This window comes from Hippocampus guttulatus, chromosome 9 (genome assembly GCF_054856545.1).
Source record: "Hippocampus guttulatus isolate MCC_2025c chromosome 9, RoL_Hgut_1.0, whole genome shotgun sequence".
Lineage (NCBI taxonomy): Eukaryota > Metazoa > Chordata > Actinopteri > Syngnathiformes > Syngnathidae > Hippocampus > Hippocampus guttulatus.
In genome coordinates, this window is record NC_141269.1 from 15289654 (window position 1) to 15305557 (window position 15904).

Here is a 15904-nt window from a genome sequence, read left to right on the forward strand (position 1 = left end):
AAATTTAAAGTTCCAGCTTTGCCAATGCTGATTATTGTACACAAATGCAAAAATAATCAAAACGTTGCCATTGTCCTATCCATACCTCTGGTCCTAATTGCACATATCATCCATGTTTAAAAGCAAATGTTAGATAGTAAGCCATAAGCCAAATCATAGACAGGTGTTAAGCATTGACACAAAATACATAAAGAGATTTGCTCAAATTTGATTGAGAACTTTATGCCGTTTAGCTTGAAGCAAATAAATAAGTAACATGGAGGTCAAACTTTAGGGAGGTTAATCTGGTTTTCCAATCATTATAAAGGCCAAACTTCCGGACCAAAGGTCTGAGCGGAAAGCCAGCCCACAGTCATCGGGGACCACAGCAGTTGCTATAAAGCATTTCCAAAGGGACTCTATGGATTCAAATGGCATCGCAAAATGTAATATTTGTTGACAAAATTTCTGACCCCTCTATGATTTCAAGCTCACAGTTACACAGTATTCCACTCCTCTTTTACCTCTTGAAGGGCAAAGAGGAGTTTCATTTGATTGGATTTGAATACACGCAAGCATTTTGTAACAATCCAGTCACGGAAAAAAAAAGTGACAATAGTGAGTTGAAAGGTGCCAGATTTTCACTTACGTGCAGAGAATGGATTGGTCCTCCCGATCTGCAGACACAGAAATGTCATGAATTTAAAAGTTTGAAAAGGATTTCTTTTTTTCCATCCCTTATGCTTGGTAGTTGTATGTGTACATTGCTTTTTCCTTGCACACAACAATACACGCTATAAAATTTGAGAGTGTCTTAATGACAATGATCCATTTCAGAGAATGAATATATAATACTCAATACATGTAAAAAGGCCAACTCCATGAGCAAATTTCACATCGATTCCCCGAGCATGAAAGGCTGATGCAAAAATGCAGCAAATTGGATCACAGTCACGATTGAAGTGTTTCCACAGCTTCATTTGAGTTATGCACCACTCTAACTACTCTCTTGTATAAATTGTGAATAGTTTGGCACTGGGTGGAAAACATTGTTCACATCATGATAAATTTCACTGGTTCATTGAAAAGAACAACATTGAGACAGCTGTGCCTTAAATGAGGGCTACTTAAAGAAATGGCTGATTTATTAGCGATGGGAGAATTGTGGACTGATGGCAGAAGTAGGAAACGACACTGGCCCCCACCCCACCCCACAAGAGGGTGTCATTTTACATCAGGACAAAACAACATAATGGTGTTGGTTCAAAATGAAAACATTTTCTCCTACCCTCAATTTGAGCGATAGGCAGAGCACACCCTAAACAGGTCGCCATCCAATCACATACATACCAACTCATGTTTTATGAGACTGTGAAAGTCTATCTGATGGTGCTGACAGGTCCACTTTTAATCGTGAACAAGTTTACTGGGTTGTAACGTCTGAAGACTTAGATGTGTATTTAAGGGATGTGCCGGAGAAAAGAATCTCATGGGGTCTTTTTGTCCAGTAACCAAACACCCACGCAAACGTAAATCCAACCATTGTGATGTTTATGTTGCACAGCTGTAGCAGTAAATACAATACGATGACCCGATGAAAAATTTCAGTTCTCTACTTGTGACAGAAAGGAGCTTGATCTCTCTGGTAATGAGTTGGATTTTGTCCAACAGATAAAGTACATAGGAGGATTTGTGTGAGACTGGAATAAAAAATATATACAATGAGACTGAATTAACCCTTTCAGGGACAGCGTTTACCACAGTGGACAGCTTATCATGTTATCGGGTTACAGGGTGCATGAAAGGGTTAATAAAATTTTTATGAAATTCTGTTTCAAGAAAAAAAGTCATCCGTCTATCTATCGATTCTCTTCCGCTTATCTGAGGTCGAGTCGCTTAGCAGATTTGGCAGGGAAGTCCAGACTTCCCTCTCCCCAGCTACTTCTTCCAGCTCTTCCTGGCGGATCCCGAGGTGCTCCTAGGCCAGCTGGGAAACATAGTCTCTCCAGCATGTCCTGGGTCGTGCCTCCTGCCGGTGGAACGTGCCCAGAACACCTCACCAGGGAGGCGTCCAGGAGGCATCCTAATAAGATGCCCGAGGCACCTTATCTGACATCTCTCAACATGGAGGAGAAGCAGCTCGACTCTGAGCCCCTCCTGGATGACTGAGCTTCTCACCTTGTCTCAAAAGGAGAGCCCGGACACCCTGCGGAGGAAACTCATTTAGACCGCTTGTATCCGGGATCTCGTTCTTTCGGTCATGACAGAGAGTTCGTGACCATAGGTGAGAGTTGGAACGTAGATGGACCGGTAAATAGAGAGCTTCGCCTTTTGGCTCAGCTCCTTCTTCACCACGACAGACCGATACAAAGTCTACATCATAGCAGACGTTGCACTGACCCGCCTGTCGATCTCCCGCTCCCTCCTGCCCTCACTCGTGAACAAGGCCCCAAGATACTTGAACTCCTCCGTTTGGGCAAAATCTCATGATCTCTTGACCCAGAGAGGGGCCTCCACCATTTTCCGACAGAGGACAATGTTTCAGATTTGGAGGTGCTTATTTTCATCCCAACTGTTTCACACTCGGCTATAAACCGCTCCAGTCAGAATTGGAGATCCTGGCTTGAAGGTCATATTGGGAGAAAAACTCGTGAAGGTTACGAGCACAAACTTTGCAGAAGTAATGGCACTCTTCAAATCTTGTCAAGTTGAACAAATAAAAGTTAAATGATAGTTCGTGCAAAATCCAATCACTTTTTTTCAAATACATTGTTTTTAAATACAAATCGCAAACAAGCACAGAGGAGAAAACTTCATACGTTGGAAGAGAGAGAGATGGCCAGTGTGAAAGCATGTAGGTTTGTAATTTGGCATCAAGTTTAAATTTCTTCTTCCTTTTCTGGGCTGTATTCATTGTACCATTAAATGCACTTCAGACATTTGGCTGAAAAGTTAAACATACAGTATATTCCAATTCATTTCCACTTAACTTTCACATAGCTATTTTGCTGAAAAAAAACCAAGCTTTTTTTGTTGTTTTTTTACTTTTTTTTCCCTTTAACATACACCTTACAAAAACATATGTTTGCCAAATTGGCAACAATGTCATTCCACATTCTTACACTATTGATTTTTGTCTGCCAAATAGCCAGGGTTTAATGAAGGACAGACAGACTGTTGGGACAGGAAATTCTTCACAGACCCCCCACCCATCCCTCAACATAGATGTCAGCTCCTCAGAGAAAACACCCTCACGTCATCAAGCGTTTCAGTGGGCACGACCCCCCCCCCCCCCCCACTGTCCTCTCCAGGCCCACACAAAACGGATTCCATGGGAAAGCGGCCCATATGACGTCGCACCGGGGCCGATCTAGCATAGATTCATTTACTGTAATCACAGCTCTGCCACCAACACTCCTGCCAACTCTACGAAACACTGACTCTCCAATAGAGCGGTACATTGACAGTGCTCCTGCCAAGATAATTTAGGGTCAGATTCTCACCAGTACCGTGCTCGTATTGTCTTTTAACCATTTAATCCTGGTAAGACACTGGAATAAAGACCCTACCTTGCATCATGTTTCTGTAGGCGTTGTCTGTGATGGAATAGATGTGTGGGGGAACCTCATGCCTCTTCTTCCCTTTGTACATTTCAACGATCTTTTCGGAGTAAATGGGAAGCATCTTGTAGGGGTTGACCACCACACAGAACAGGCCCGAGTATGTCTGAGAGCAGAGGCCACGAGGAAGGATGAGATGTTTGCGCATCTTTGATAACCATCCATATTTGATTTTGTTTTGTAACGTGATCCGAATCGCCGATCAGATTAGGGTTAGGGAAGTCAATGAAGTTGTTTTGAAAGAATGCGTTTTGGTGCATACTTACATAAATAAGGCCTGAGAAGTACCTCTCGCGGATATTATGCAGCACCGAGGCCTCGTTGAGGCAGGTGAGCTCAGCCATGTCTTCCACCTTGCTAAACTTGGGTGGGTTCATCTTTTGGATGTCATCCTTGTTGACTGTCACCTTCTTGCCATTGTCAGCCAACACCACCAGGACCTCGTCACCGTGCTCCTCCTTGATGCTCGCAGCCTCAAAGCCATGTCTCTCCGAAGGAATCCACACCAGTTTCTTGGCGGCCCAGTCGGCCTGAGCCATGGGGCTGTTCAGGAAGTCCTTGTCAACAAAGAGGAACTTCTCATCCTCGTTTGGGCCCTTCTTGGACATTTTTGGACCAGGTGGGGGAGGGGGCAACTGGTAAAGCAAAGAAATAAACAGCATTGAAACAGAAATTAAACAGAAGTGAAGCAGAAAATGGGAACTGATCTTGTTAAGTAAACATTTGGTTGTGGGAGAGGTTTTAACACACTATTGAAACAATACGTAGGTAAGTGATGACTAGAGTGTTTATCTATTGTCGGTAACAGTCCATCACCACTGCATAGAGTACAGAATTGTGTAAAAAATCTGTCATTTTGCTACAAGAAAAGTGTAGGATGGATACAGGCTTTGGCAATGTCATTCGGTCTAGGTTACATTCCATGCAGGTTTTGGAGGCAGCTTCCTGCTACTGTGTGTGACAAATTTTGTGTGTTGTCTGTATTTGAATAAAAACATTTGAGAAAAAATATTTGTGTCATTAAAGTGTTGCTAAAGTTAAGCAAATACATTGATATCAAAGATATTTGCACTGTACTTTAAATAAAGATTAACCACAATAATTTGGGCAAAAGACTAATAGCATTCTCTGATCGTCTTTGTCCAGGCAGTTTCAACATATCCCATTCACTCGGACTCCATTTTCAGACAAACACAGTCAATTTCCCGTGAATGTTGCAGATGTGGAAGTGACTTTGTCCTTTTTTTAAAAAACGGATTTTTCCACGAAAACTCCAAAAACAACCAAGCTCCATGACATTTATTAACTCTAAGTCATCATTTAATTGACAATATCCATTTTTACCCCCACTCTCTCCCCCTCTCCGTCTGTCTGCTTGGAGGGGGCTTCAGTCTCATGTTGTGATGACCATATAAGGGCTCCTTCTCTGGAGCAAGGTTCTTTTCTGCCTTCTTCCTAAACAGCAAGGCAAGCGAACTCCCAAACAAAGCCCATATAGGGAATAATATGCCTCCAGCTGCCCTTGTCCTTTACTCCAAAATGATAGTAAGGCAGAAAGCTAGAGGCTTGCAAGGGCCTTTAACAGTCAAGCTTCATGAGAGCCGATGGAGGAACCCATTTTTATATGAATCAGTCAGAGATTGAATTAGAAGGATCATGAGAGCATTACTGGAGAATGTAAAAAGCTCGACATATGTAACACTCCCCTCTGATCATACTCCTTTGGTCCAGTGAGCATCTGAGCACGAGCTTTACTGAAGTGTCAAATGAGATTGGCCTTTCGACTCTCGAAGACAATTGAGTGATTCTAGGATTATGTATGTAGAGTCAGCTGTCCACGGGCTGTTGCTTTGACCTCCTTCCCCTTCATCTCTCTATATATGACTGACACTCTTTAATAGAGTGGGAACTATGCACAAAAAGCCCCTAAAGCCTTTTGAGAAAACAAAACTAGACCTCAGGGACATGGCAAAACAAACCAACCAAAAAGATGTATAAATATTAACAAGAGACGGAGACAAGCAATGAATGAACATGCTCGTCAGGAAAGCAATGATGATGCTTTGAGCTGATAAGACCAAACAGACTTTTCCTGTATGAGCAGCCCGCTCCTCACACTCTTGAACTGTCCTCACCGCTGTGACTTGCGATAAAGTCACCCCTTGCTCTATTGTGTCAACATAACCAGTGTATGCTGAGGACAGATGTCTGGAATAGAGCTGACAGGAATATAACTTGATATGACGGATGGGCAGATTCAGTGTTTTTCAACACTGACTCTAATGCCTCAATAGGTGATGCATCAACAAGACAAGAAAACAACAACAAAAATAAAATATAAAACCAATATACCACCAATGCCTATGTTAGATCACCAAAGAACGGAACAGGTACAGCTGCCTTCAATCACGAGGATTGGCAATTACCCGCACAATTGTTTTATTTTTTTGGGTGTACTCACGTTGAAATTCCTCATTACTTTTCAAAATGACAAAATGCTGAGAGTTCAGTGCAATCGATTCTGCTATAAAACGTTTTTTGTGGTTACGATGCTCTCTTCCCATTTTTATGACAATCAATCCAGTAAATTCGTGAAGCAATATAACTTCATGTGTAAATTAATGTGAAAATTCAGGTAAATGCAGGACATGGGTACCTGTATGTTTTTGTGTATGACCTGCTGAATTTCTACTGATTGTGTTTTATTGCTTTAGTGTTTCTAATGATTATAAATAATCAGAGAATAAAATTAACAAATTTTCTCTTGTATCCAGTTGGTCTCAATTAAAATATAAATGAGAATACAAACAGAGCGATGTCAAACCAGGGCATAAGGTGAGACATTTGTGTGGTCTTTGGGCCATGTGAAGGATTTCACTCATTTCCTGTTTTCTGAACAACATTCCTCCTACATCTTTTTAATAAACCTGAAAACAACCAGATCTAAATAGCTCTGTGCATAAGATGACACATTTCAGTTTGGGAAACACTATTAATTAATGAGCAGCTGACCTTGAACTCCTGAGGGATTACAGTATTACAATGTCTTTAGGGTTGCAATATGTTCGTGTCATAGTATATTTGTGCAAAGTATTTTTTTTTAATCCTTGGGGGTGTCAGTGTTTAATTAGCTCATTTATGTAACCGGTCTCCAGGAAATTGAGTTTCGTGACTGCACAGTCATTGCCACAGTTGTTGGAAAAAGCCGGAAATAATGCCAATAATAATGATAATGGTAATAAATATTTTGTTATGGTTTAAAAGTTTATAAAGACACTTCACTTATGATTGGTGGGGTCACATTGCAATTGGGAAGTAACTATTAGCACAAATGCAACCACATTCGAACAGACATTTCTGTATACATTCACTTAGACCAATCAAGTTTGTCACAGAAGAAATAGTAGAAATAATAACGTTTTACTTTCACTGAATATATCCATTGTGTATCGTGTCTGACACCAAAACAGTCTCGTGTTTTCCTTCAACAACAACGAGGGCTTCTCATTTTGTGTACCAGAGGAAATTAGTGTTCAATATTACGACAAATTTTGTGTTCCTCAAACGTCTCACAATAAATTCGCTTGACAAGAGCATGAGCAGCTGAGCTGCGACGCTCTAGAATGGAGTATACTCACTGAAAGGGAAGAAGAGGTGTGCCGAGGGCAGAGTCGGATGCAGAAAGCGGTCAAACTGACAAGGTACTCCGCTCACGAACAGTCCAAAAGACCCCTGTCAAATTACGAGCCCTACCATTTAAACTCGCGAGATGCGCGCGTGGGAGGAGCTGCGCGCGTGGACTGACCATCCTCCTTGGGTTTTCTTTCCTCCACCAGGAAGTCTCATCCCCAAGAGGCAGTGGGCATGCGCACTGGTCACTTAGGCAAGATGGAAAGTGATGGCATGAGCCAGGAGCTGAATGGAGACAAGAGTCTTGTCTCCATATTTTAGCTCAAGTCTTGTCACAAGACTTGAGCTAAAATATGCAAAGGTGGCAAAAGTAGAACAGGCGAGCTTGTAAAAAAAAACCTAAACGAAAAAAAAAGAACAACAAAAGCAAAACTACAGATTCAACAACTCGTACACTTAAGTAAAAGTAAGAAGGTCGACTTGAAATAAATACGAGTTAAAAAATGTTTTACTATGGATTACACAATGCCCGTTATGATAGGAGTCTTTAAATTGTCCGCTTGAATGTGACTGTGAATGTTTGTCTATTGTGCCGTGTGATTGGATGGTGACCAGCCTGCAACCCAAATTCCGTTTAGATGTAAAATGTATCATATTTGTGAGACTGAAGTTTTTAAGAGCTACAGAACTTGAGTTACATGAAAACACCGATCCATCCACTCATTTTCTGCATTCAATTCAGGATTGAGGGGAGCTGGAGCCTATCCCAGGTGAGTTTGAAATGGCAGACTACAAATCACTGAGTGGGAATTGAATCTACACTGCATGTACAAAACTCAGGCAAATGAACCACTACATTATCAGTGAAAAAAAGACTTCCTTTTTTCATCATTCTGAGATTTGACTGACACTCCTACAAAAGTACAGATTAAGAACTTCAGAGAACATGTTGACATGACCAGAACACTGGTTATCTAGCTAGGGCATTTTTCATGGCAGCGTACAGGATTCAATCTACAACGTTGAACTTTCTCATTAGAGAGCGCTCAATAGCCGCGACAGTATGTATACACAGTCTATAGGTGATGTAATCAACTTCCACTCCTCATAAGGCAAGTCAGTTGTCCCCTGCACAGGAATCCCCCTTGACTGGAAGTCCAGAAAGACCTCAATAAACAAACTCATAATTTAGATGGTGAGTCCACTGTGTGTGTGTGTGTGTGTGTGTGTGTGTGTGTGTGTGTGTGTGTGTGTGTGTGTGTGTGTGTACAGATCTTTCAAATTCCACCACCACAAAGAGTGGGACCCCACCTCCTACATCCCACATTACCTCCCCGCCCTCTTTCCATCGTCTTTCCAGTGGAACTTCCTATATAAGGACACCATACTGTTTGCTCCAATAAATCAAGGTGCGAGTTGATAGCTCGAGCCTGTTCTGGGCCAGAGAGTGGAAGTGCCGGTGTGTGTGTATTTGTGTGTGGACCTACATGGAGGACCTCAGCGCACCCTCTGGCAAACATCAAGGAGGCAGCGGTGATGCTCTTCAATTGGGAAGGCGGGTCGAGCTACGAGACGATGGGGCAGGGCGGCGGAGGTGGAGGCAAATAAAGCAGGAGATACACTGAACAGGAGTTCCAGTGTGTGCCATATAAGGAGAGAGGTTCTGTTTGGAATCTCGGCAGCTTTCTGTGTTACTGTCAAAGTGGAGCACAGACAAACACGAAGAGCCCTCGTGACTAAATATGGTCCAGTGGCATTTGTGTTGCAATAGTACTGGAAATTATCTTACATCAATGGGGAGAATTCTTTTGACTTGGAGTTACTGGAGGTGTGGCAGACAAAGGGTGTATTCTGTCTCACATCAGCTGTGATGTCTTTTTCTCCCCGTGTCCAGATTTGCATTCACTTAATAAGTCAAGAGGGTGTCATTTTTATTCAGTGATTCCCAGTCAGTGTGCGGTGAGATGATGATCAATGATCAAATTTCCTTTAATTTGTCTCAAAATTATATATTGGCTAATTGCTACATGCAATGCATCTTTGTTCCTCTACACTGCAATAAAATGCTGACATAATTAACGCGTGACATTTTTGTTTGGTCAAGCGCCATGAGATTTTACTCATGTGCCTTGGCTCAGTGAAGGTTAGGAAACACTGCCTTTGTGACTCATTTCCTCCAAACAAAATTTTATCACTATTAATGTCGGCTTTCTAGTAATTTCCTCGATGAATATGTTGCTCTATAAAGATCGCTTCATCATCTGAACTACGCACAGCAGCAGTCCAATCTAGACTAGAGGAAAATGTATCCTTCACATTGGGATTCACCAAACTGACAACTCCATGCAGTCCATACAATTCCTAGACATGTTCAAGTGCTAGGATGATGGCAGTTGTTGGAGTCCATCCCAGCAAACTTTCGTTTGAGAGGCCGTCGTTGAGAGGCCGACTTTGAAGAGCACAAGAAACGGAAATGGACTCAATCAAGGTCAGCTGTGAGCCTTGACACTGCCAAATACTCTGAAATTTGTCAATTTGGTGTTGCACAAACAGCTCCTACGAACAAAAAAACATCAAGGTGCAAATATGGTGCACCTTTAACTCGATTTTGACCTCTAGTTCCAATTCCAGTTTGACTTCCATCATCCACCAATTGGACATGGATGGCTAGTATTACGTCTTCTTGGGCATTAGCTACGAATTTGTCAGCATCTTGCAGTTGACATAAACTGCTAAATAAATGGTAGCATGATGGTTTAATGGTCATGTCTGTCTGACAATCTATAGGTACTCAAAGTCTTCATAATAGGATAAGGATTTTGTTGCCATGCTTGTATGGGGTTTTCCCAAGGTAGTCTGGCGTCTTCCCACGTTGCAAAAACATGCATTTTGAGTTAACTGAAGACTGTAGGACTAAATCTCATTTCTTGGACAAAGCCTATAGAAAACGAAGAGATTGGTGATAAATGGATGTCTCCTTTTTTTCCCCCTCACCATCAAAACCATAAATGGCCATCTACTAAATATATTTGTGAATATGTCTGACCCCCATGGAATTCATTCGAGCCCAAGGGCAAACATGAACATACTGTTTTATAGTCAAAGAACACTACATTTATTATTTATACAACTGTCTGTTTCACACAACTGTGTTATAGTGTGGAGGAGCAGTCCCATCAATCATACGGCTTACTGCCAACTGACCAACCGCTGTTACTCTTCCTCCACATATATAGCCATTAACAAGAGAGCCCTCATCTCAACCGCCAATAAATTAGGCGACTCTGCCACTTCAAATAAGGTTTGCTCGAAAGATGCTTGGGTCCACATGAGAAGCTTGCAACAACTCAATGTCGATTTGGCCTTAGGGGAGAAAATAGTTTTGGACATTATGAGGCCCCCAATGTACAATGTTGTTCATCTCAGAGGTGTATGATGCTGTTGAGGTCAGAGCTATTGATTTCTATTCCAATGAGCTCCTCTATATCCATACACGCTCAGACATCGCAAATGAGGAAAATGCAGCAAAGGCATGCTTAATAGGATTGCTTCAAAACTCTTCACAGTTGAATGATGTTAGTGAGGGCAGAAGTCTAGTGTCTCCGTTTACAGCTGATGATCAGGCCCTGAAATAAACGGTCCTCTCTGTAAATAAGCAGTACCACAAGTTGTGCGCGATAAGAATGTCAGGTTCCCTTAAATGGCGAGGGAGGAGGAAATGCAAAAACTGTGAGCTTGTTGCTCTCAGTGTTTGTAATGTGCAGCGTCACTCTTTGCCATTCACTGTGGCTGTTTTTTTTAATGAACGTTTTGCAGATCTCATTTGGATTGAAGGCGAGCAACTAGTCAAAATCTCACGTTCCCATCACAGGAAGGTCAAGCTGATCAATGTGAGAATTTTCCAAAAGGGATTTTGAAAGGGAGGCACAGTTGTAATGGTCCAGTGGCCTGACTTAGTTGCAGGCAGATGGGTGCTGTTCCCACCGAATGACAGAACGAATGTATGAACGGTTGGCTGTCTCTACACATGCCCCCGTGACTGACTAGTGAGCTGTCCGGGGTGTAGTTTGCCATTTGCCCGATGTTAGCTGAGACAGACTTCAGCTCCCCGCAATCCTGAAAAGGAGAAGCGTTATAGAAAATGCTGGGTGGATTCCCAGAAGGCATTCACGAGCTTGAAATAGAAGAGGTTGCTTATTGACTGATTTCCGTGTTTGAACAGGGGGCACAAACTGTAAGATCACAGCAAACAGAACGGAATGTTAAAGAGACTATGAAATTTGCAACCTATCCAATGATTGTTTCCAGGTGTACACAAAATAATTTCACATTTTTAGATTCAACTAAGATAAAGAAAATGTGTTGCTCAGGTGTTCAAACTATAAGCTCACGTGCAGTGAATATCAGAGGTCAAAAGACGAGACTCAGTTCACTTCTGTCACCTAGAGGGAAAACTCAAGATGACTTATTTTCTTCATAGATTGATTTGTTTTTATCATAAATTAAAGAAGTTTGACAAAGGTGACACGGTGAGGGAATGGTTAGCACATCCGCCTCGAGTTCAAATCCAGGCTATGGCCTTCCTGTGCGTAGTTTACATGTTCTTGCCATGCCTAATATTCTATTCTAAAAAAAGGATGGTAGGTTCATTGAAACCCACAACTGTCCGTAAGTGTGAATGGTTGATTGATTATACAGTACATGACCTGTGATTGTCGGGCCAGGAGTTCAGGGTGTACCCTGCCCTTGCCCAAAATCTGCTGGGATAGGCTTCTGCACACTCGTGATCTTAGTGAGGCCAAGTGGTACAGAGAATGGATGGAATGGAAGTCTGATGATTTCCTGAGCATCAGGTACGTGAATGTTACAGCAATACTATCGTTTGAAAAGTTTGGAAAACCTGCTTTTGCCTTATCTTGGGTAATAGTGCCATCGTGTGGTTGGACTCAACAACAACAGAAAAGCTTTGAATGGCTTTAAAAAACAACAACTTTATTTTAAATAACAAAATGGAAAAACATGAAGGGAGCAGAAGAGCACAAGCAAATAAATAAAGTGTCAATTTGAAAGTACAAAGCTGCACATCAGCACGACTTGTGAGCTCTCTGCTGATGAGATTCGAAAAAAAACAGGATGATGATGATGATGATGATGATTGAATGGTGTGAGTCTCAGTGTCAGCTGTCAGTTCTGTGTCCTGTATTGCTCGTACAGGTGCCCTTGAGGAATACCTTGCTTCCATCATCACCACTATTCAGGAAGTGCGACACCAAACCATACAGAAGAGGCCTGGAAAGTCAAGAAAAACAAATATATTAACGCCGTATATTGCTGTTTTTTATTCTTCAGAGAAAAAAAAATTGCTGAGGTTTGGTGACTAAACTAATGATCAGTGAAGTACAAAATCGAACTGTCGAAGAAAAAAAATGTAATGTGGCAATGACACAATCCCTTAGCTAAGGTTGGAAGCTAAAACAAAGATGTGGTAATGTAATCTGTATGTGTGAAAATATAACAATGGTGACGACTCACAGATCTCTCCAACAAATGACCAAAGCTCCAAAAGATGCATACTGGGAGTTTTTGTGTCCTGGCAAATTCACTTACACTGATTTGGAGCTCATATCCTCAGCGACTCTCAGCTCACTCGCCAGAAACTGTCTGTCCAGGGGAACTTGGGGTTGGCCTGACTCTGAGATAACAAACAGAGCAGAGTTTGGAAATTCTAAAAAAAAATAAAAAACCCTCTTCTCAACAATAGAGATTGGTCATGTTTCAAAAAAGCGCAACTGTAATTTGAAGTCAAAGCCCTGACAAGTTTTGTTCCACTCTGTTTCCTACTTGGCTTTGCATGTTGCCCAGAGTGCAAAGCATCCAGTAGGTTTCATAACAATCTTCTTGAGCAAAACAAGTCAATTGTGACTCACAGTTTCATCTTACCAAATATGCAAATAAAGACAAAATAAAAATAAACACCCCCTTCCCCTCCCCCACAAAAAAAAAACAAAAAACATTCAGTGTACCCCTGCTAGTTGCAAGGGATAGGGAATGGGCCGCTCCGCAAATAGCAAAAATCTGTGGATGGATGGAAGGATAGGCAGAAAAAAGACAATACAGAAAGGCTAAGTCAACAACAGATGAGCTGTTGGTTGATTGTTTAGTTGCGATCTTGGGTAAAAGCAAAAAAATAATAATTTTAAAAAAAACACACGGACGGCAGCAACCTGAACCAACATGCATTAGCGATCATAACACAACAGATTTGGAGAGGCAAGATATTCACCATCAATGGACATACATGAATACTATTTGATGTTGTCTTCTTCTAGAATGCTTTGTGGCTACTATGTCTTGTATCACCCTGACAACCACAGCAGCTTCTGACATGCAAACAATTCCCTTGTCAAATCTTAAAGACAAATACAAATAGGATGTTTTCTTTAAAGTTGTTTATCATTTGCTATATTAATTTTGCTTTGTAATTTCTTCACGCTACCAAAGCATAGGGACAAAGTACAAGCATAAAGAGGGAAACTATTTTGTGTGCAGACTAGAGAAGGTTCTAATATGTCCATTCTGTTAAGTTATCAAAAACAAGTATTGTGTATAATTAACTGTATGAATAAACGTTGACATTTGTACTTTTTGGACACTCTTTACTTAAATCTTGTAGCCTTAGGACAGGAATCAGTACGTCTACTCTTGAGTATCTGTACTTCCAGTACAGAGTGTGAGTATTATACCGTATTGTATATAAGTGTATAAAAGTGTAAAAGAGCTGCGGCTTACCTGCTATCAGAACCGACGCTGTGTGTCGGTATTTGTTGAACTCCAAATACTCCCGGATGAGCTCATTGATGAGCAGGTTTTCGTGGGACAGCGGCGGCCGCTGTTCACGTTGGTCATCGAGAGCACCGAAGACTTCAGCCCGGATGCGTGCCTTCAGTTGTCCCAGCACGCCGCGACGCTCCAAAGTTTCTCTCACGGCTGGAATGTGTGCAATTCAACGCAAGATCAACATCATATAAATATTCCACATTGAAACTCGTTTTCATGATAGTGGCACAGGCATGTTGAAAAGCTGCTAACTTTCTGATGCGTCATAGCGAGCAGCTTGGCACAGTCGTATGGACAACGAAGTACGATAACAGCCAGCTGCGTTTTTAGCAGTTGCTCCAAGGAAGGGGCAAAGATTAATAATTTAAATTAAAAGCAACCAAATAATAACAACGCGCACATACCACATTTAAGTTCGGCGATGGTAGCCATTACAACAGAAGTAAACAAACCACCAACTTTTCTTCGTGTGTCTGCAATGAGACTAACTCGACGTCTTTCGCCATCTATCGTCTGTTATAGTCTAGTGCTACTAAAAGAAAAAAAAACGTTTTCTGTCATTAAGTAGAACAGAAACTTGTGTAAAAGGGTTCTGACACAAGCAGGACTGCTTTAATTCTTTAAGTACCAATAAAACATTGCAGACCTCTGCACAACAGAGTAAAAAAGCAGAGTAAAATTAATTGTTATGAACAGTCATGTACTATATTTATTGTGATAATTTATCACCCTCATCAAAAATATCCATCCATCCATTTTCCGATCCGCTTTATTCTCACAAGGGTCGTGGGCCTGCTGGAGCCTAAGCCAGCCGTCTTCAGAATCAGAATCAGAATCAGAATCAGAATCATCTTTATTGGCCAAGTATGTAGAACACACAAGGAATATGTCTCCGGTAGAACACGCTGCACTAGTATCATCATAAACAAGGACATGACAAATAAATAAGGAAGGACATTCCGTAATGTAAGTGTACTGTTGTGCGGTGGTACCACCCAATGACAACTGTGAGACAATGTGCAAAGTATCAAACAGTGCTAAAGTGATCAGCGGTAGAATACATTACTATGACAGTTGTACAGTTGGTGCAGAAAATCAGTGAACCATTTTAAAGTGACCAGTAGCAGTATTTGGAGTACAACAAGTGTGCGATTATGCAGATGTCCTTGAGCGCTTTACAGTGTCTGGTGCTGTGGAATATAGATCAGTGACAGTGGTTCATGTGAGTACAGAGCTGGAGCTACAATGATTATAACGGTAATGCTGTTCCACAGGACAATAGGCGGGAACACCTTAAACTGATTGACAGCCAATCGCAGGGCACATCGACAAAGAACCATTCACGGTCACACTTACACCTAGGGACAATTTAGAGTGTTCCATTAAGATGACATGCATGTTTTTAGAATGTGGGAGGAAACCGGAGTAACCGGAGGAAAATCCACACAGGCACGGGGAGAACATGCAAACTCCACACAGGAAGGCCAGAGCCGGAGTCGAACCCTGCACTTCTGCACTCTGAGGCCGACGTGCTAACCAGTCGATCACAGGGACTAAAGGTACAGTATTAGATGTTAAATGCCTGAAGTAAAAATAAAAAAATGTCGAATAAATACTAGTAAAGTGCAGATACCTTAAAAATCCATTTAAGTACAGACTTCCCACGATTGCTAATTATTATACAGTAAATTAGCATGACAGACTTTCAGAGTAATGCTTAAAAGCCTCAGGCCATTACATTTTATTTAGTATTTCCTTTCCTTGATGATTCATTGTTTTAATGAAGTTATTGATGTTCTTTAACAAATATTAAGTGCAACACACTCATGCTGTTGAAT

The 15904-nt window shown here is 41.5% G+C and overlaps 2 protein-coding genes across 4 annotated transcripts in view; both read right to left on the minus strand.

Annotated features, from left to right (window-relative positions):
* LOC147200532 (myosin-11-like) overlaps positions 1 to 7364 on the minus strand; it is a 28706-nt gene extending 21342 nt beyond the window's left edge. For all 3 annotated transcript variants that reach the window (XM_086121070.1, XM_086121069.1, XM_086121071.1), the window contains exons 1-4: positions 7238 to 7364; positions 3866 to 4234; positions 3549 to 3705; positions 629 to 656 (exon numbers count right to left, since the gene is read on the minus strand). In XM_086121070.1, coding sequence (XP_085977196.1) covers positions 629 to 656; positions 3549 to 3705; positions 3866 to 4207 — 527 coding nt within the window. In that variant the 5' untranslated portion in view covers positions 4208 to 4234; positions 7238 to 7364. The remainder of the gene's footprint in view (positions 1 to 628; positions 657 to 3548; positions 3706 to 3865; positions 4235 to 7237) is intronic.
* Positions 7365 to 12200: 4836 nt separating this feature from the next.
* Positions 12201 to 14565, minus strand: cep20 (centrosomal protein 20). The gene is made up of 4 exons (XM_086120185.1): positions 14471 to 14565; positions 14019 to 14216; positions 12837 to 12921; positions 12201 to 12518 (listed from the first exon to the last, which is right to left on the minus strand). The coding sequence occupies exons 1-4, from the start codon at positions 14496 to 14498 to the stop codon at positions 12407 to 12409; spliced, it is 423 nt and encodes a 140-aa protein (XP_085976311.1). The 5' UTR covers positions 14499 to 14565; the 3' UTR covers positions 12201 to 12406.
* Positions 14566 to 15904: the final 1339 nt, after the last annotated feature.